Source organism: Electrophorus electricus, chromosome 3, assembly GCF_013358815.1.
Source record: "Electrophorus electricus isolate fEleEle1 chromosome 3, fEleEle1.pri, whole genome shotgun sequence".
NCBI classification, from domain to species: domain Eukaryota; kingdom Metazoa; phylum Chordata; class Actinopteri; order Gymnotiformes; family Gymnotidae; genus Electrophorus; species Electrophorus electricus.
Genome location: NC_049537.1, coordinates 21,234,342 through 21,256,752, shown reverse-complemented (window position 1 = coordinate 21,256,752; position 22,411 = coordinate 21,234,342). Strand labels below are relative to the sequence as shown.

The 22,411-nt window shown below is 38.2% G+C and overlaps 1 protein-coding gene across 14 annotated transcripts in view; it reads left to right on the top strand.

Annotated features, from left to right (window-relative positions):
• The window catches only part of trdn (triadin), a 35,261-nt gene extending 20,642 nt beyond the window's left edge, over positions 1-14,619 (top strand). For 8 of the 14 annotated variants that reach the window (XM_026998021.2, XM_026997988.2, XM_026998006.2 and 5 more), the window contains 20 exons: positions 461-544; positions 1,914-2,006; positions 3,895-3,936; positions 4,131-4,175; positions 5,509-5,541; positions 5,714-5,767; positions 5,881-5,928; positions 6,838-6,888; positions 6,980-7,027; positions 7,131-7,178; positions 7,350-7,388; positions 7,483-7,518; positions 7,633-7,671; positions 7,759-7,788; positions 8,797-8,838; positions 9,480-9,548; positions 10,069-10,113; positions 10,205-10,234; positions 11,044-11,088; positions 12,006-14,619. In XM_026998021.2, the coding sequence (XP_026853822.2) occupies positions 461-544; positions 1,914-2,006; positions 3,895-3,936; positions 4,131-4,175; positions 5,509-5,541; positions 5,714-5,767; positions 5,881-5,928; positions 6,838-6,888; positions 6,980-7,027; positions 7,131-7,178; positions 7,350-7,388; positions 7,483-7,518; positions 7,633-7,671; positions 7,759-7,788; positions 8,797-8,838; positions 9,480-9,548; positions 10,069-10,113; positions 10,205-10,234; positions 11,044-11,088; positions 12,006-12,175 (1,091 nt within the window). In that variant the 3' untranslated portion in view covers positions 12,176-14,619. Of the gene's footprint in view, positions 1-460; positions 545-1,913; positions 2,007-3,894; positions 3,937-4,130; positions 4,176-5,508; positions 5,542-5,713; positions 5,768-5,880; positions 5,929-6,837; positions 6,889-6,979; positions 7,028-7,130; positions 7,179-7,349; positions 7,389-7,482; positions 7,519-7,632; positions 7,672-7,758; positions 7,789-8,796; positions 8,839-9,479; positions 9,549-10,068; positions 10,114-10,204; positions 10,235-10,469; positions 10,499-11,043; positions 11,089-12,005 lie in introns of all 14 variants that reach the window. The other 6 variants (XM_026998037.2, XM_026997970.2, XM_026998013.2 and 3 more) reach the window with 6 other exon arrangements.
• The last annotated feature ends 7,792 nt before the right edge of the window (positions 14,620-22,411 follow it).

Genomic DNA, 22,411 nt, shown 5'->3' with positions numbered 1-22,411 from the left:
TGGGTCTGTAACCTTCCTTTGTCTACAAATATTTTTTTTTGTTTGTTTGAAATTGCAATGGTCCAACATTTCCTTAGCCTTTAGTGAGATTACATTTGGAACCAGCCCTTATGTGTAATGGCTTGTGTCTGTAAGGTGCATCTTTGTGTTACTGGGCTCCCCAGAAAATTACAGTTACAGCGGTGGCTTGTTACCATTTGTCACCTGAAACAGGCCTGAAAAATAGTGGTTCAGCCTATGCTTATGAACGGACTCTGTCATTCCTCTATCAAGCGCTTGTTTAAATTTATTTCACACAGCGACACCAGTTCCTGCTAAGAAAGAAAAACTGAAACGAGGCTTTTATAAATCTGTATGCACCCAGTGGCTTGAACAGACTCCGCTCAAATCACTCGAAACATCAGAGATGTTATAGACAGCTACAAAGCTTACGATCATGTTTTATTTTTCCAAATGTCAGAGCTACCAAAAGAAATTAAGGAAGATAAAAATGATGAAGAAGAAGAAAGAGACATACTCAGGAAAAAGGCAGAAGCTGAGAAAGGTTAGTAAACAAGACAAAATGATTGGAGCTCATTTTGTAAATTGCTTGGGTTTTCTGGACTGATTTTGTTCAGCAGACATTGTTTCCTGTTATATCTGTAAACAAACTACTGATTTAACATCTCTGATGCTTCCAACTATTTTTGAAATTGTGTAATCATGTGTTATCCTTTCGAAATTGCAGAGTTAGCTGATGTGCGATGTAATTTGAGAGCTACACTAATATAAACAGAGCAGTTGAATCAGTAAAGATACATCTGTGAGAGAACAGTAAGAGAGAAAGTTGAATTCAACATTTAGTTTATATTTAAAATTCATAGTTTTAATCACAGGCACTAAACTTTGGTTTTACTCCAAAGCTTGGGATCGCATGAGTGTGTTCCTGCTGCTTATTAATAAGGATGTGGTGTGGTTAAATAAATAAATAAATAAATAAATAAATAAAAAATATCTGATAATAAAAAGTATTCTTCTAAAGGTCATTGGCTAGGGGGGAGTTTAATAACACAGACACTATACTGAGCTGCAGGGCTGAGTATTATCAAAAACTCCATTAGCATTTCAGGCACAAAGCATTCAAATAAGATCTCTCTAAAAGCCTCCCAAAACATGTATACAATGACCCAACACCAATTATTATTACTCAGACACATGGATATGTATCACACTGTAATATTTCTGAATTTTGCAGACATGCTCATAAAATTACACCATACATCACCTATTATCTTTTTTGCTGCCATAAGGCTGTCTTATTGTAATGATCCAGTTCTTTTTCTGAGAGGGTGGCATGTGATCAAAAAGTGTCACATTAATTTTGACAAATGTGTGTAATTCAGACCTCTAATAAAGCTGTCACATTTGTACCGTGACTTAGAGTCACTTTTTTAAAATTAATTTTTCTAGTTTGATGAATGATTGCAAAAAGCTCTTTGCGTTTTTATGACACAAGTACATTATTGGATTTGGCAGATTCTTCGCCGAACACCCAGGGAACAGTGAAGCTAATAAAGTGTCCTCAGACAGAGACATGGCGTGGCTTCCAGTGGCTTTAGTTTCATAAAACTCCACATAATCTGATGATCAGCAAAAGTGATTTTTGAATGATAATCCTCTTTTGTACATTTATCTGATGTTATGTTTGTTGCATGCATTTAGAAACTTATTAACTCAAAGATGTTTGTCTAATTTGTGCATTAACTTTTCAAAACTTCAGCAAAGACCACACACACACACATTTACAATGACTCTAAGGTATCGGACATGCATAGGTTACAGAAATACTTGTACATACAGCAATACTTGTATATAAACCTGTATACTTGAATGCAGGTTTCTCATATAGCATTTTTGTGCTTGTTTGCATTCAGATGAACGAAAAGAATCTTCAACCTGTGTGTGTGCGCTGCCAGAACAGCCTATAGAACCTCAGAAACAAGATACCACGCCCAAGGAAGACGCAGGTACTTGATACTGACTTCTGAGGTCAACGTTATGCATGTTTCCTGTTCGGTGTGACTAAGGAATCCACACCAGACATTTCATTGCTTTTTAGATGCTCAGATCTAGTGTAAGATAGTGGCGACCATGATTCATGCTAGGCATCTAGAAATTAAATCTGTGTTCATTCATTTTTAGTTTATTGCTCATTTTAGGAATGGAAACCCATGACTGGTTGTTTGCATACAGATGAATGCGTCCTAGAGTCGGTGTCAGCGGGGGCTCTTCAGTCAGGGCCCTTTTATATCTATGAACAGGTTTAATCCAGCTACAAACAGAGGCCAAACATCGCCTTAGGGATGGATGATATGGCCATAAAAATGATGTCTCAACATGGTCTAGAATTCTGATGATTTCAGCACACTACAACAGATCACACAGAAGCAAATATTAACAAATAAATAAATAGAACCAGGATTACACAAATGGAAGAGGCAATGAATTATGGCTATTAGATTAATATAATTAGGAACATCATTTATTCTGCTGTGCTAGCTGTTAATAACTTTCTAGACTAACCTCTCAATGTGATACAGTAAAGAAAAACTGGCATGGTTCACGCTGTATTATGACATGGGGACATTATTCTTGTACACACCAACTGCCCTTACATGACACCATTATCACTGATAATTTAAACGATGAGAGGTTATAAGATTTGACGGTGCTTACTAAGTGTCAGTCCAAAAAAAATCAGGAAATACAAGAGCCTAAATTCACAAAATATCTCCAGAGATTCTAGGAGTATCTAGAGTCTATTTTAGATGCCATAATTACCATAAACAGGAGGGGTACATGCTGCCCGAACAGTGCTGTTAGAGTGCAATGCTCAGGAAAAAAAATGGCTCAGGGACACATCTCTGCTGATTCATGGAACTTTTTTTACTTTTATTCTGTTGTCCCACACAATAAGATACTTGTGTGCTGCTGATCAGTAATCAATTCTTGCCTGATGTATTCTGAGACCCGCATCTCTGTGAAATTCACGTTGCTTTCAGAGGGGAAAAAAAAGGTGTTCTGCTCAATGTTGCCATCTGGTGGAGATATTCCATAACACTCATCGGGCATACAGGAGACTTTTCCTCTTCATGCTGTCTGAGCCTATACACAGTGCTTTTACCAATGTATTTCGCAGGACACAGCAATATTATCTTTCTTTAGCAGTTACCTTTTCTATTTTTGGAAGTAAAGTGCAGTGCAGAAGGTCCTGGATCATATTTAACTGTGTAAGGTACTGGGTCTTATGTAGCTCTATATCTGTCAGCACCAGTGAAGATACACTAGGATATACAAACGTTGGCAGGGGGGGCATCATTAATTAAGGGCTTTACATAAGCTAAACCCACTTGTTTTTCCAGTTCTAGGTTGATGTGTAACATGCAATAGTGCCCCCTACTGTAATTTCATCAAACCACACCACACTTGCTAGATTCCACTGTTTTTGCTGTCTCATCTTTCAGTCATACAATACATAATTTTCATTATGTATGATTCAGTTTAGGTAAGAAATTGATTGAAATTTTGAGGTACTGGAACGAAATCTAATTCATGCACATACCAGTAAATCTTATTGGCCAGGGAGCACTAAGATGAGAGGAAAAGCCGCAACCCCCCATGAATTTCTGTCCAGCCTAGAGAACAACTATAACAAATTGATTTGCTAAACACAAAAATGTCATCAATACTGCACAGCCTTGCCAAATGCAAATGTTGAATAATTTGTATAGTAAAATAAATAGTTTGTTTGTTGAAAGTACAGTGTGCATGTGACAGTATATTTCAGTGAAATCAGCTACGATATGACAAAGCAATCAGAGTTTGTATTCTTATGAAAAGTGTCTACATTTTCAGATGAAGAGACGAAGAAAGAGCCAGAGAAAGAGCAGGAGAAAGGTACCTGCATCAGAATCAGCACGCGGCACTCACCAGGGCTACAGCGAGTGTAACGAGATTAGATAGTGCTCAGTCCAGGTTCCCCTCTGCTTACTTACTCCGCAAGTGTAAAACTAAAAAAAGTTGTTTTTACATTAATCGTTTGATGATTCGATCAACACTGATTGTAGCATTATCTGATATCTGTATTTCAGAAGTAACGGGGAAAATTGTGAATTTTGAGTTGCCGAAAGAAAAAGGTAAATGGAGCATGATTTTTCTGATTTGGCTGCTACTTTGATATTTATTGCAATATTAAAACAATAACAGCTCACCCCAGTAATGGCACTGTGGGAGGGAACGTTCTTGTGTGCCACTGATGAGGAACAAAAATTGCTTTATTCAAGTATAACTGTTAGTCTTGTACATAACTGTAAGAAAAACATTGCTAAATTTTAAAAGGTTGTCATTGATATATATTCCAAAAACAGTTACAGTGCTAATAAGGAGAAGCTAAAACAGTGGTAGAGCAGACCCAGTTATGAATTTATGAAGGCAGTATACTAAACATGCATACTGCACACTTCAGTTTATGGGGCAATGTTTACTGGTCAATACCATTTGCCGTTGTTGAGGCTACTAAAAGGTAAACCATCACATATGCCATTACATAAGCAATTCTGGATCTGGGTTTTAAAACTGCAGTTTTGCATAGCTTTCAGTCAACATTCACAGCTGTTATGTTTACCCATGTGAATGTTTACACACACACATGCACGCATACACGTGCAAACCCCACCCCCAAGCACACTAACATACACGCTGAGCGAAGCAGTGATATTTAAGCACAACCTCAGCATGCAACATCACACTGGCTAGTCTGATACTGCTGCACCAGCAGATGGGCAGTGGAGTAACTGTCTGTTCCTATGACTGTAACTAATCACGGCTACAAACTGCTGTACCGAAAGTGTCAGAGTTGTACTTAATAATGACTTTGGTTGCATTCCCGTGTTCAGATGGGAGTTCAGCTACAAGGAAATTAGTACCCTCTAGCATATTTAAAATGGTGAAACTATTGTGTATTTGGTCATTTTCACAATTATTGATTGTACATCGTACAGCAGGTTAAAATAATACAAATAATCCAAACTAAGTGATTATAATCTGTCCAGCTAGATAATCAATGCATCTGATGTAAAACTGATGTACAAACTCCAATTGCTCAAAAAATCAATGAGAGATGCTATTAAATGACCTCTATCTGGGTCAGTTCAAACATCCTAGCAGTTTGGCAAATGTATATAATGGAAAAATCCTGCAGTGGATCTAAAAATGTTTATATATATATATATATATATATATATATATATATATATATAAACTGTTACAGAAAATGAGTGAAAAGCTTGAGAAAGCAAAAGTGAAAATATCTTAGAATTACAACTGACATAGTTAGAATCATTATATAGTTAGATATAATGATTCTAACTAGAGCCAATTGATTTTTACTATCAAATATTAGTTAATTTGATGGAAAGTTATATTTTAAAATCATTTTTATCTTTCCAATAAAATTATCTGCAAACTCAGAAGAAGTTGATGTCGTGAACCCTCCACAGGACCGTAAGTGTGTATTATGATTGATATACAGTATATGCATTCATATCAGAATATGCAATCATGTCCTCATAATTACAAAATTAATGACCCCCCCCCTCAAAAAACAAACAAACAAAAACACTAGTTGATAAAGCATCAGGGTAAACATTTTCCTACTAATCCACCTCATGTTCAGTTCCTGCATGCCGCCCAGCACCAGTGTACTGCCCAGCGCCCCCTGGCTGGTATGGTGAGTACTACAGCAGTAGCACACTTGCAATGAGTGTAAACTGTTCCAGATTTTTGAATTTTTGGTTTTGGTCTGATTGAAATATATAACCACAATCACCATTTATATTGCAGTTCATCACATAGTCACAGATAATCCGTTGCCACCAACGGTTCTGAGAGGTATTTAAAGCCATTCCATTGCAAGCACAAGTGGTCCGTTATCACAACTGACAATGCTGATGTACTTGGCTAAAGTGTCCAAAAGAGCATTAAACACAATAATTTATTTAACCCAATTGCTTGTGAACATCTGATGTGCTATAATACATTCAAAAGATTAGCTGAAGTATGTGGTTATGTTCAGTGCATATGTGGTGCGAACTAACTCATTCTATTTCTGCATGTTTTAATCAGCCTCTTGTTGTTGTTGTTATTGTTGTTGTTGTTATTGTTGTTGTTGTTGCTGGCTGTGGTGTGCTAACATTGACTCCATCGACTCGTTCTTCAGTCTGTGATGTCTGAGACTGCCTAGTTGCTGTTTTAGTGAGCTCAGAGTGCCTGGTTTTAATAAGGCAGATTCACATCTTAATTGCAAAAAAGACAATTTTTTAAAGAGATAAAAAGGTTAAAAATGCAATGTCCTAAGTGACACCATTCCCCTGCCAGAACAATTTGTTAGAATAAAACTACTTATTAATTCTGGCACTGAGGTACTTCCGCTGTCTATTGCTTTTAGTGTTTTTCTCCTGTCTGCTATTTATGCTTACCTCAGCTAATAACCCTTGCATGGTCATACAGCAAGCATTATAAGCCAAGTAGATTACCAGCTCACTTTGAAGTATTTTTTAAAAAGATTTGTGAGGAACGTAGAACTTTGAAACGGCTGTGTGTGGCAAAGGTTCATCAATAATGTGATTACTTTAACTCCCTGGTCTTGTATTATATGTTCAGCCTGGCCATGCCATCCAACACTGTGTGGATCAAACATGGAAAGGATTCCTATAGCCGTGTCTTATCTGCGGTTCTAACCTTTTGAGTTCTCAACACACTTTGCTCCTGACATTTAGAATGTGTTGGCATGTTTTTCAGAATATCAAGTTGCCGCAGTAGCAACTCATGAGATTACTATCCAAAGAACAGGTAGGAACATTTCATGGCAGTACAGTGTAACTTCATACAAATCATAATTTTCTTTTCTCTTGATAAATGATATTCTTTGCAACAATTACAGACAAAGATACCAATAAAGAGAAACCAAAGGAAACCTCAGGAAAACAAAGTAGGAGTCCTAACTAATTTGGAACTATAGTTTAGTGACATACAGCACACCAACAAGTCCTGTGACATTCATTTATGTGTCTGTGATTATGGGATCATTTCAGGGCCACCTACTCAAACAAAGAAGCCCAAAGTAGCTCCCCTGAAGAAGGGTAAGGAAATTAATATTAAGAAATATTTTAAGCGAAAAAATATTTTAAGAAATATTTTAAGCAAAAAAAATAAAAATGGTGACAAGTAACAAGGTCACTTAAAATGTAATAATTATTTGACATTTTAACACATGACCCTTTTTTGCTTACCTAAAATTATTTTATTTCCAGAAAATAAACAGAAAATGAAAATGACAGCCCAGAGAAAAGGTAAAAGAATTTTTTTTTTCTGTAAAGAAATCTGTGCTGCATGGTGGAGGTCTCTGTACTCTCACATACACAACTGCTGTGTCCTGTGTTCTAGATCGGGCGGCCCCAAAAGAAACACCTCATAAACGAGGTTAGTGAAAGTGTTGACGTTCTGATACATACCAAAAGGTCAACCCTAAACTGAATCAGGAGAAAAAAAAAACAGCATTCTGTTTATTAATGTTTGTGCTGACGTCCCCCACAGAAGCCCAGAAGCTGGTCAAACCCAAGTCAGCTGGACAAGGTAGGTGGATGACCAATATACCACGCTTCAGTCTGAATGGTCTTCATCGTGACATTGACTTCTGATGACTAATGTTTCTACACACAGTAAAACGGAAGGCCAAAACAACAGAGAAAGGTTAGTCTGAACTGAATTGCTCAGTGTAATAGTTATATATATATTCATATATATTGCATTTTTCTTGTTGTTACACCTGATTGCACCCACAGTACAGAGGAAATATATCTTCCACAAACTTGCTAGTTTTTGATATTTGATCATATTTTTCATAGAACAAGCTATTGTTTGAAAATAAACTTTTTAAAGTTGTTCCTTAATGTGAAATACAATAACACTGCTGCATATATGCAAATAGATATATTATATCATTGTACATTGATTTGTTAAGTAGCGCAGCAAGATTGTATATAATGTACATCTTTCAAACTGTGTGTCAATCGTACATTTTACTGTTGAATTAATTCCTTTGTACAGGGGTTGCAAAAGCAAATAATGTTATCAGCAAAAACAGCCTTGTATTGCATTTTGGATACCAATGGCTTCAGTAATTAACATTACAAATCTAAATGCATTCAAATACACCATGTATATTGTAAGGGCTTAAAAATTTGTATCTAATTCAAAAACCTGCCTGGATGTAGACACGTCCCCCTAATAATGAAAACACACATTTGTTTTGGAAGCTTGTATATGAATCTGAATTATATGTCAATTATATTTCATTACCACTAGACAAATCATATACAATGAGCTATGGAGGCGAACAATGATATCACAATTGTAAGAAGGGAACACTTCCTGCTAATGTTGTTAGAGGTAATTGCATCCATAGTACATTAATCAACTGAGGAATGAAGAAAAGACCCATTGTCCAAATCTACTACATGTTATTGCTGAGCTACTCGAATAATGTTAAGCAAGACAAATTTGGGCACTTACTGTTCCCATGTCTCTGCATGTTCTGTTTCTGAGTTAAGAGGCATCCTAGTTCAAAGATGACTCCATTCTGTGCTGTGCATTCCTAAAAAACTGGAAGGTGAACTGCTAAAGGCCACGGGTGGCGTAGGCAGAAATGTATTAAAGTGCCCTCATTTTCTGCTCTTTTAATCATCTCAACATGAGAAGAAGAGAGAAAACGAGCCAAGGATGTGAAGCCCACTGCTGAGGGTAAGAAGATGCTGTATGCTTTTGTAGTAACCCTATGGCATTTTTAAATACATTCGAAGTGTTAGCAGTTATGAACTAGGCACTGATTGCAGCCTCTAATACCAAAAGGGGGAGAGTTAATGAATCATTTTGATGAAAATTGATCCATTTAATTAATGGCCTGAGGTAACATGAGTCGTGGATATTTTTAGACCTCACTAAAGTTTCAGTTCATAGCATTCACTTTAGATAAAGAAGTTTAGGTATGTTTATCTCTGACTCTGTGCGCGTGTGTGTGTGTGTGTGCGTGCGTGCGTGCGTGCGTGTGTGTGTATGTGTGTGTTTGTGTGTTGAGGAGAGAAGTATAAATGATTGTAATTGTGTTCCACTTCTAACTCTAATTCTAAATGTAATCTTTTAGTTATTAAACTAGTAAGAGTGAAATCACTTTCCTGAATATATATTTCAGATGAAAGATAATCAACACCCTGCTGTTCCCTGTCACATCTTATAAACACTGATAGAACAAATAAAGGGGGGAACTTTTGGCTACAGTGTCACTGATGGCGACAGCTAAATAAAAGCAGCTCGTGCAGCCTACTGTGTGCTTTCCGTTGTAATGACCTAACAGTAATGAGAAATATCCTCAATTTGCTCTATAGAAAAAAAGACCAAGCCAGCAAAGACTAAACAACCTGTGAGAGCACACCCTGTTAAAGCGCAAGTTCCATGTAAGTATTAGTGCAGGCTTTCACATTAACTACCAAACTGAGATACTTTTTACATGCGTCCCATATACTACAAACAACTGGATTGTGCTATTAGGAAGTATGTCCTATTAAACCTCAGAGTACAACTTAATGAGTAAGTGATCAGATGCTGACAACTACAGTCATTCAAATCTTCAAATCCTTGTTAAACTGTTAACGCTAATTGACACAAGAAAATTGGATCTGTCAAGTGACATAACTTAGAATAAAAGCCTGGCAGACTTCCTGTCAGCAGGGAAGAAACGTGCATTCCTTTGATTGCTCGTTACAGCACTGTATAATTACAGACTGCTGTGTATTCCCAACACATAAAAGGTGAACAAGAGAGCGGAAATCACTCACTTTTGAAGCTCCATCCGATGGTTGTGCATGCAAAGTTGAATTGGCACTGCTGACGTGTCAGACAATGTTAGAGTTATGGCACCGGGAATAGAAAACAGCAAGAGCAATTTTTCCACGCCCTGTTTGCATCCCTTCACAGCTAAACCTGCTCGAAAAGAGAAAGACGCGAACAAGGAGTTGGAAGGTATGCGAAAGCATCAGTTACTTTATCAGTCAAATGACATGACTCTGAGTTGCTGTAAAATCTAAAAGTCTTTCTGAATATTTGTCCACAGAAAGCACAGCTGAGACAGCAGTTCCAGCAAGTGAGTATGCTACAGGCTTGAATCTTCCTTGGGGGGCAGGCTTGCGTGTGTTCGGTTTAAGTTTAATATACCACACGGTGGTGGTGCACCTAACCACCAAGGCTTTCCCAAGGTGCACGTTCATTAGGAGATGAGTGAAAGATGTATGCACGCAGATGTGATATTGATGCTTTGTGACTGGTGCATAACTGCATATTTTACAAGTTCAAGGGCTCTTACATGCTTGCTATTCTAGGACAAGGGAACATTACCCAAAGCTACCAGGTAGGAAAAAGGTACCATCTACATCCACCGGGGGCCCAGGCCAATTAATATCACTATGTTTTAAAAACTAGCTGTGGCTACTTCACTGAAAGTAAATGAGCCCTGTGATGTTTCAGTAATTCACCACAGCAGGTTTTAGACCATATAAATTCTGCCCCCAAATACTGGATTTCACAGCATTACCTCACATGGAAATCAACTTTGACTATTGTACAGGGAATGAATTCTCCACTCCTGCTTATCATAATTCATCAGTTTCTTCCCAAACACAACCTTTTTTGGCTGACTGTCTATGACTGGATGCTTAACATTTCTTTTTAACCCTTTTTTTTTTTTTTTTGCACATCCATCAAAGTAACTTATAATGTCATTGTTGAAATTCAAAGCACCTTTCCCCCAGTGGAATTTCCGATCACTTTACACACTCCTCCAAAGGAAACTGAGTTGCTCTAACTGAAACTGTGATCTGGAGTTAACACAGCTGGTTGCGTTTAAGAGCGCTGGTGCACATTCCTAACACATTTCCATTCCTGTTTATTTATTAGAAGAGTCTAATGCAGAAGAAAACGTTACTGGAGAGAAGAAGCCTGGTAAGCTGTGCTCACTTCAGCACATACTTTGGTCACTCACAGACATGATTCTAGGTCTTTTAGTACCATCACAAAGAACTATAACACAAGTAAACGGCAAAAAAAAAAAAAAAAAAAAAAAAAAAAAAAAAAAAAAAATATATATATATATATATATATATATATATATATATATATATGGTACTATATGAATTTAAAGAGACAATAGATTTTTCATAATGGCAATTACATAATGGTATTAGCAGTGTATTCAGAATTTCAGAGTAAAGTGAACTGGTTCTGAGAATATGCATCTTGTTCTAAGGTTACATTAGCAAAGGAAATTGCTTTCATTTATTTCAACAGTTTTCTCTTTTAAATGATGCAATGCTAAATTCCGATATATGGAGGCTTTACTTGTTTCACATGTTTACATTTACTGTCTTTCATTGCATATAAAATGTAAAAACCACTCACATGCTTTTTATAAAGGAATAACTAAAAATTATTCTGTTCTGCTTTGCATACTACCTGAACACTTGCCAAATAAACTTAGATGTCTTATTTAGGCTTTTGCAGATATTTGCTTGGATTTCATGGATTTTTCACCAAAAATAATTATGTAGACCATCTGCATATTTTAGTTTACATTTTTTATTGGTTGATGCTGAGATGCCAAATAAACAGGACAGATATCATTTAATATCACTGGTTAAAAATACCAGACCAGCTTGTAACAGGACATGAAAGGATATCAAAAGCTATTAATAAAAATCTGAAAGATCTGTCATACACAACAATAACCACTACATCTTAACATGAAAATATTTGACAATGAAACACAAAATTAGCGTCAGTTGCACTAATCAGGAGTGCTGTGGAAACTGAAACCTAGGGAGGAAAAAAAGAGATCACTTTCATTTTTCCCTGTTTAACAGGCAAGATCCCGTACTTCCAGTGTGTGCTAGTTGGGGGAAAAGCTGGCCAGTATCCACTGCGCCCATTTTCTCCTGCTGTGACTTCAGGTATGAACCCGGCTATGATGAGAGCCATGATGGAGCAGAGAGCCAGTGTCCTGGAGCAGAGAGCCCGGGGGGCGGGGCAATAACCCGGAAGCCCTACCCACACCCAGCCCCACCTGCGTGAGGTCTGCTCCCTGCTCCTGAGCTGCTGTTGACACTCCATTGCCACTAGAGCTTCAGAGCTCCCTAACGACTAAACACAGACACTTAACACCTGAAACAGACCTCAAGCCTTATTCAGTTCATCCTTTTGTGAAGTTAGGGGTTTTAGAGCTAATAGTCTGTTCCTTTATGGAGGAGTTTTACGATTGATCTTTGGCCACTATTACAGCAAGAGGAGCACAATCACTCAAAGTCTACATGGACAGATCTATTCATTAAATTATAGTTTATGTACATTCTGAATTGTGTTTGAGTAAATATTTGAATATACTGTAATGTTTAACTAAACGAATGTACAGTATTCATAAAATCTGTTTACATTTGGGGAGTTTGGGGAAAATTATCTTGTTTTTATTTTGAACATAAGACAGAACATATTTTGCAGAAATGTACATTTAAACTTAAAAACCCATGTCCTACAAACATGCTCTAAATATTTATTTATTTATTAGCCATTTATTTTATGAGACTCACGAGGTAACTGCAGTAAATGAGTTTTTGCGTTATTAAAAAATCTAGCCTCATGTTGTGCACTGCAGGCCTTATCTCTTGGCCCAGGTCATTTTCTTTGGCACACTGTAATAAGATTATGAAAAGAGCCACCATGCTTGGCCTCTATCACACATCCATATTACTAATGTGCATCTGTAGAAGGCCTATATTTAGAAAGAGTGTATTGTTAACAGTAAACAAGAAGAAAGACTTGAAATCCTTTGCTTGACTAAAACAAAGCAAACAACTAACACTGCTAATTTGATAAACTAAACCTGATATCCTGTGTCAGTGGTAAACATGTAGGTGTGGATAACATTTTGCTTTGAGTAGAACGGAGAAAGAAAAAATATTTAGCCACCAGATGTTCCCATGCACAAGGAGAGAGATCTTATCTCACATCATGTCAAAACAAGAAAAGGAATTGAAGGAAGTGTTTTGACTTTCTTATTATGACCAATGGATATTTGAAGACGGTGGCCTGGCCGTTCCATGCTGCTTGTTCATACGTGCATGCAAAAACGCACCGGCACCGTGGCGCACCTGCAACGCTTTCCACATCGTGTAGGTAAAAGTTCCCGGAGTGGCATTTAACTTAATTTCCTTCATTGTCTTATTCAAGAACTGATTTATGCAAGATATCGATCTTTCATCTCTGTAAAGTGAAGGGTCACAGGACCTAAGAATCGAGCTTGTCCGTAATGGTATTATCCTTTCGCGGTGGCAGCACGCCACGCGGACGGATGAGGAACGAGCAGACGTGATCCGCATGAAGAGTCCAAAGTCTCCTCGCGGTCACGGCAGGAACGGACCGCGTATTTTCCGTAACGTCTGAGTGCCCCATGGCTGTGGCTTTGATCTCGACGGGCAGTCGGCGGTATTAGCGTGGTTGAGAGCAGAGATGCAGGCCACAGAAAGCCCCTCTTTCAAGTTACTGCGCTATGTGCTGTCTGTAGGCGGCGGCGGCTGTTTGCTCTTCTAACTACGATGTTTGCTAGAATAACGGAATGGGCTTGCGTTAGACGTTCCGAGGAAATATGCTTTATGAGAGAGTGTTCAAAACGGCACGCAGCTTTGTGTTGTCAACGAATGGACAACAGTTGTATCAAAGCAAGGCTTGTGTGGTAATGAGTAATGCTAATATTGAACTATGCCAATAAGTAACCTTGATTACAAGTGATTAAAGTCTTGACCGTCATAACACTCAATAAAAGAGTTGGTGATGCTTATAATATTGTCATTTATCAGGCACATTTAATTTTTGCCCATTTTTTTTCTTTGCATGACAAGTCTGTTGTGTTGTCGATATTTATATTAAACCACGTTGTCTCATAATTTTGTCATTAAAATGGAATAATGCATCACTAACAAAACAAACCTCTCCCCTGGATTTTTTGAGCCCACTAGGCTGCCTATTCATCCTGCATTGCTCTGCTGACTTGGGCTTTCTCTGTAGTGTTCCCAGTTGTCTTATAGAAGGCATAAAGCAGTTGTCATAAAGCATCATGAGGAATCTATTTTAAATGGCTTTTTTGCTGTTCATTCTTGACTTATTCAGGAAACCTTTGAGAAGACATAATGATGAATATTTTTTGAAGAGAAAGGTTTTCTTTAAAACACATAAATAATTAATAATTATGCTGCACATATTTGAGATTACTCCACTTTTGGACCACTGTTCTTGTAGGTCCTGCAGGGAACCAGTTAAAATGCACAGGTCAGCTAGCAATTTGCATTTACTGCATTTTCCCCTATTTTCAAGTTTATTATTGCATTTACAGTGCCGCATCTTAAATGTGTTATATTGCAATGCCATCTTTTATTATTTAAATGAATGTTTACAAATAGTAATAAATAATTTTACCATAACAATGTCCATATATTGAGTCATTTCAATTTATATATAAGCTCCAGAAAAAAATAAGAGACCACTACAAAATTATCAGTTTCTCTAGTTTTACATTGATGGGTTTGTGTTTGACCAGGCTGAGCAGTTTTGCTTTATTCTATAAACTACTGGCAACATTTCTTCCAAATTCCAGATAAAAATATTGCATTTTAGAGCATGTTTTTTAATGAAAATGACTAATGGTCAAAATAACAAAACAGTCACAGAAACTTCAGACCACAAATAATGAAAAGAAAACAAGCTCATATTCATTTATAAACAACACAGTACTAATATTTCAGTCAATATTTGAGTCAAGAAATCAATACTTGGTGAAATAACCCTGATTTTTAATAACAGCTTTCATGCATCTTGGCATGCCTTCCACCAGTCTTTCACATTGCTGTTGGCTATCTTTACACCACTTCTGGCACAGAAATTCCAGGAGCTCAGCTTTGTTTGATGGCTTGTGACCATCCATCTTCCTCTTGATCACATTCCAGAGGTTTTCAATGGGGTTCAGGTCTGGAGATTGGGCTGGCCATGATAGGGTCTTGATCTGGTGGTCCCTCATCCACACTTTGATTGACCTGGCTGTGTGACATGGAGCATTGTCCTGTTGAAAAAAACAATCATTAGAGTTGGGGAGCACTGTCAGAGCAGAAGGAAGCAAGTTTTCTTCCAGCACAGTTTTGCAAGTGGCTTGATTCATGTGTCCTTCACAAAGACAAATCTGCCTGATTCCAGCCTTGCTGAAACACCCCCAGATCATCACAGATCCTGCACCAAATTTCATACTGGGTGCGAGACACTCTGGCTTGTAGGCTTCTCCAAGTCTCCGTCTAACCATTACATGACCAGGTGTTGGACAAAGCTGAAAACTGCACTCATCAGAGATGACAACCTTACTCCAGTCTTCTACGGTCCAATCCTTATGGTCTTAAACAAACTTCAGTCTGGCTCTTCTTTGCTTCTTATTGGTGAAGGGCTTTTTTCTAGCATTGCATGACTTCAGCCCTGCCTCCAGAAGCCTGTTTCGAACTGTCCTCGCTGTGCAATTCACCCCAGCTGCTGCATGCCATTCATTTTGTAGGTCACTTGACATCATCTTACAGTTGTTAAGTGACATTCGAATGAGGTGGCGATCATCACGGTCGGTAGAGAGTCGTTTTCGACCTCTGCCAGTCTGTAGCTGTTGTTGTCCCATGTGTTTGCTGCTTGACCTTGTTCTTATGAACCACAGTTTTTTACATTTTCAAGACTGAAGCAACCTGACGCTCACTGTTTCCATCTGCCAGTAAAGCTACAATTGAACCCTTGTTTTCCTCATTCAGAACCTTTTTCAACACCTTTGGCATGGTCTGTAGCTGTATTTTGATGACACTTACTTTTTGGGTAGTCCTAGCACTGCTTTTCTCATCCAGCTGGTTCTATAACAAGAGAATAGTGATGACAGCAACATTGGTTTTTATACTGTTGCTTGTTAGAATAGGATTTTGTTAAGGTGACCACGTATTCAGCATCTCATTGAGTAGAATGAGGTGTGTCTTTGTAGGAATTCAACAAACACTTGAACTGAATGGGTGCTGTACATGTGGAGATGCTGATTTAAGAAAAAATTGAAGTGGTCTCTTATTTTTCTCCAGATCGCTAGCTAGCATTATATGTGTGTGTGTGTGTGTGTGTGTGTGTGTGTGTGTGTGTATGTGTGAGGGCGAACACACATGCAAAGTACCAGCGCCTTTGACTTGAGAACGAGCAGAATCCCAAACAGGGTAAGACAGTGAAAACAATAAACAGGACAATGTAAATAAATGACTAGTTTAATAACAGAAACACCAGGAACAAACAAAAAGGATGAGGGGCCAATTCAGGGTGAGCACTGGATAAATAAGGGGACTAAATATTAAGGGGGAACCTACTGGATAACAATGAAGCATAAATCTCAGACAAACAGGGTAAAAAGCAAGGAAGGGGAGTACAAAGAACTGGGTTACTCAACTAGGTAAACAAACAATGACCAAGACTAAATTACAGGTAACAGATTTACGAGGACAACCAAACACTTGTATGAGTTAACTAAGGGGAAAGAAACCTAAAGGGAGCAAAGCGATGAGGAAAGAGACTAGACTACGACGTGGGATTATACATCAGGAAAGAAATTTAGGAGAGCACACTGAGATAATGTACAGCGGACAGGAGAACAGAATCAACTTAACGAACATGAACCGGGAAGGCAATACAGACAAAGAAGGCAACATAAACTAGAATACCAAGAGAACGCATGTAGGAACCAAACAAGAGATAACACTAACAGCAGAATGACAATAGTAAACAGAGAGAGTAACTTAACTTGGAACACAGAGAACGAGTACAGCGTAACCATAAGCGAGGCAGAGTCAGAACATCGAAGATACATAGAAATGGAATTAGAAATGACCAACAAACCTAAGATGCAGTGACACGGTTTAAATATACAAAGCTAACAAGACTATAAACAAGGGGCTGGTGAAAGCAATGAAAACAAACGAGGGGGTGCAGAAAACGAAACTAAGGACTGGAACACACAGAAGAGATCATGAAGCCTGGCAAACAGGAAAAGCTCCGGTCAGCGAACATGACAGTGTGTGTGTGTGTGTGTGTGTGTGTGTGTGTGTGTGTGTGTGTGTGTGTGTGTGTGCAGGAACAGCTGAACAGACTGTGACTCTGTGTAGCTCCACCTCCCTGCCGACTTACCCCTCATTTACTAAGAGCACCATTAAGAGTAAGGCACTATTTTAAGCCAAATTCTCCATGGATAAAATAAAGATAATCTTAGCCCAGGTGTAGGCTCGGGCCCCCAGCTTGTGTGAGTAACTCAAGCAGGTCATATTGGCTGATGGGTGTGGATATGTGGGTCAGTCAGGGAATTGAAATGCTGCAGTGTGCTGTATGCTTAGCACAGGATTGCCTCTCCATATAAACAATGATTTCGAAGCCACCCAGTTCCTGCCACCCCGCCCCTGCCAAACAAATCTTGGCACCATATTGCGCTTGACCTAGAATTGTTTGGAGCAAATGTCAAACAGATTGCCTCTCTGTTTAGGCGAGATCTTGTCAGGCCTAAAGCATCTCTAATAGGATATTTGTAATATTTGTAAAGTAATTTGTAATGTAATTGTAGTACGTGCATTCTCACTTTTATTTTGTAATGCCCTTCTAATACATCAAATATGTAAATTGTTAATTAAAATGTAATTTAAAGAATTTAATTAAAAAAAAAACAACAAAACACTAAAAACAGCAGCACCCATGTGATTAATCTGCATATGGCATGTTCAGTGTTCCACTCTACACGTTCCACGTATTTTCATAGCACGTGGATGCTATGAAATATAAGAGTCGCAATAGCAGCAGTGAAGCACCCTTAGGGCAACCTCTCTTCTTTCTCCTCCATGGGAGAATGTCTGCTTTAGTCCAGAGCAAGCTGTACAATATGGAAGCTGCTGGCTCAAGTATGCATCTTGGCTGTGACTCTGGTATTAACTCTGGCATCTCAGCAGGCGGGAAAAGGCCCTAGAGTTAAACACAGTAGGCTTACTGATGAAGGCGTTTCACTGGCCCCGAGCCAACAGACGCCAGAGCTCGGTTTCCTCTCATGCAGACTCTGCAGAATTGTAGGTTAGCATACAAAAATGCAGCTGATGCTGCAACACAGGCCTGAACTCTGACAAGCATGTTTTAATTAGTCTAGGCCCCGCTAGTACTGATCGTTGTGGTTGGCTGCGAGGCAGTGGAACACAGGCTGCACCATTGGGGTCACTCTGCTGCATTCCAGGGAATCCTGCACTAAATAATGCAGGAGACCGTCATGTGTTGCGGAGCGTGAACATGCTGTGTGTGCGTGCGGTGGGTGTGGGGGCTTGAGCATCAGTGGGTAGCACAGGGGTGAGAGGAAGGTTCCTGTATTAGTCCAGAACTTACCTGCCTCCTTTTCAAGAAAGAAAACAAGGCCTGATGATGCAAAGGCTTGTTATTGACAGCTAGGTTCTATAATCTGTTCATCTACTCAGCCCAAAACACATGTAACCCAGCGTTTCTCAGGCCAGTACTGCATCTTCTGAGAGGTCTTAGTCAGGTGGCACAAGGAATAACAGCTCTGAGGCACTGCCCACCATAAAAACACACAAATACGCAAAACGAAGAAACAAAGAGACTAAACATTTAAATAAATAAACAGGCATCTTTTAAACGAGATGTATCAATATTTATTGGTTCTATCTTTCATAGTTCTGTTTCAGTTACATAACTTATTTCAGCATTATGTTCTTAAAGACATATACACATATTTACTCCTGTTCTAAACACCCCTTTCAATCACACACGGGTTTCTTTCTGATACCTTTGTACTGTACAGGCCCTTTCATTTCTATTATTATTATTATTATTATTATTATTATTGTTGTTGTTGTTGTTATTACATACAATCAAGGTGATATGCAAGATAAATCAACAACTAAAGAAAAAACAATGCTTTCAATAGTCAAGAAATACTGTAATCATACTGAAATATTCCTATAGCAACATTTTTTTTAAGAAAAGCAAAGGACTCCTCTAGGTTTCATTCAGTTGGGTGGCTTTGGTTGTAGTGGTAATACATGTACTCAATACTCACATGAGTGTGCTCATAGAAAGCAAGGCGTGAACATGAAGACAGTTTGAGAAACATTCAGAACGCGTAAAAATATTTTTAAAAGGCTGTCCACAATGTTGCATGACTTGAAGTACAAAGGACAAATTAATGATGTCCTATAACACTGGTCGCAACAGTGATACTAGCGTCCCAAACCCGGCTCAATCCACAGCACCATTTGAGGACCAACAACTGTAAATACTTTGCTGGTAAACAAATCCTAAATTTTTACATGTCACAACTCTATAAAAACTGGGAAACTAATACAGACTGGCTGTAGGGAATCTTTTGGCAGAACACAGAGCAGCAAAAAACATTATGTGACGTTTCTTGAATCCATAATGTTACCATTTGTGTTTTTTAACTTCCCGAGTCTGCTAGAGGAACTCTCCAGTCTAGAGTTGATCAGAATAAAAATGAAAAATAAAAGTACACACCTAATATATGCCCTTGAAAGTCGTATGTGGAAACATAAGCACAAAAACACTCACGCACATGGCTTATCTAGATCTAAACCTATGTAAGTTTTGCCTTAAAACTCTACTGCACTGAACTTGCACCAAGCAGTCTTCTAACCTTTTGTCCATCTGAAGATCTCTGAAAGTTCTCGATTTATCTTATCTTACATGTACATATATTCTCTGCACAAACACATAATACACAATCATTAATTAAATCTGAGTCTTGGTCCTAAAGTACCTCTGCACTGAAGTTGAACATTCTCCCAGTACCGTTATTTCATTCGTCAGCATACTCTTAAACCCCCAAGCCTTAGTCTCAGTCTAGCACACCTCACTGGACTCATCAGGTAATTACTGAGCCCTTTGGAGCTGAGCCAGGTGTACTGCAGAACAGGCTACAGTGTATGGCTCCACTGTCTTAAGGCCAGTTTAAATTTAAGATCCACAACAAGACAAAGTCACTTCAGAATGGTACACAGCCATGATGACATTTTCTATATGTATTTACCATATGTTTCCAGAAAGGAGCTCTATGTGTTTATTATTAAAATAGCCTCAAATTAACCCATAGTAATTTACAGTCTGGGATTCCGAATGTCAGTTGATTAGCTTGTGCTTGTTTTTAATTTGTTAAAATGGCTATCTTTGGCTATCCATTTTATCAGATACGTCACAACAAAGTGAACCAGCTGTTTTCCCCAAATGGAAAAGCTTCAATTCACTGTTTCGGTGCAAAATGCCTTGTTTTTTTTTTTACCTATTTTGATTCAAGTTGCAAGTGGTGGATGCTCGTTGAGGAGCAAATCTTTGATGTAAACTGGCCTTAAACTTTCCAAACTACATTAGATCAGGTAAAATAGTGTGGTACTCGAGGACAATTTAATGTTCCACCTCTTACATTTAATCCTCCTTAAGCAAGATACTGCACCATCAGTGTGCTTTTTGGGGGTCGTAGTCTTACTGTGACTTGTACTTTCAAGCAGGAGAGAATGAAAAAAAATTGTAATGTCTTTAGGAGGGCAGAAGAGGCTGTAGCTGTTTTTTCCAAATTTGGTTGTTTCCAGTCCTGTCCCTGGAGTAACCCTGCATTGCATGTTTTCTGAGCTCGTTTTATACTTAAATTATCTTATTGTAAAGTGAGGGGATGTGTTGGAAGCAGAAAATTAAAAAAAACCCACCAAGGTGCCTTTTACCATGTTCAGCCCAAATAACAGTGTGGTTTGTGTCAAAGAAATTGCTGAAGTAAAAGCTTTTCTCAAACTCAACCGAACAGGACTTTACCGACAGGTACCCAAGAACGGCTCCAGTAGAACTGTGGTATGGTTTGGCTCGCATTACAGGAGAATGTTGCCTGGACCATGGCCTGTGCTCAGTCATGAAATAAAACAACAAGCGCATGCGCCATTAATGTGAAACGTTACCATGATGATACTCATCTCGATGATAAAGTTGCATGCGATCAGCAAAATGATACATATTGTGAAATCAGACCAGCAGCTTTGAAATAACTGAACTAAGGCTTGGGTAAAAATACTCAATGTGAAAATCACCTTTAAAAGAAGCAGTGCAAAGCTCTGAGAGTACTAGTGTTGGGAAACACTATTTTCGAGCCAAAACAGAAAACCAGACAATGAAGCAATCTGCAAAGATCAACCAGAGATCAAAGTCCAACCTAGAAACTACTACAGACATGGCCAAATCTTTAGTATAGGCAACATGGTTAGGCCAAACCATGTGGTAAACATCTCCAGTAAGCAGCTCTACGTGTTTACTAAAATTGCCTAAACTAGACACATCATAATTTATACCAGTGTTCAATTCTACGTCATGTTCAGTGCTAATCAATTAGAACCAAAAATGGAACAAACTGCAGTTAGAACTCCACTTCATTCTGCTATCAACTTCATTCTGCTATCTTATGTAAACTCGCAAGAGGGTATGAAACGTAGCGTATGCACTGGATAATGTTTCTGAATCATGATTAAAAGCCATTAACCAGTGGTTGTGATTTTTTTGGCCTTTTTAATTCTTTCACACTGGGATTTTTTTTATCTAGCATTAGCAGGCCTAATCAGAAACAAGACCTTTTCTTACTGTCACTGGACGTTGAACACAGTCAGAGGTGCAAAGGTTCATGCTCACAAAGTAAAAGTCCTGCCCTGAATTTGTATCACCCTGTTGTTTTTACTAATTAAGTATTTGCTGGCTTGGGCTAATTAGCAAAGCTAAGCAGATGGAATGAAATCCTGAGGAGGACTTTTACTTTCCATTAGTGAACCATACACTTCTGAGCGTAGTACACTCCCAACTACGAGCATACCTAACTTTATTTTCCTTATGAACATCCATAACTCATTGGTCCATATAAAAAATGACCCAATTATGTCATAATTAAGAAATAATTTTCCAAACTGAAAATCATAGGATCACAGACTGCAAACTGCAAAATACTTTGACTGCAAAATTTGCTCTTGATATATCGACAATATATGCAGGCCTATTACAATGTCAACACTATTCTGTTTTTAAAGTATTTGAAGAAGTATCATTTCCATATTTATTTGAATAATAGGTACCATTCCTAGCCAAGACCTTAATTAAGTGCAGTCTTTGCTTAACAACTGTAAATGAAGATGGAAATGTACTG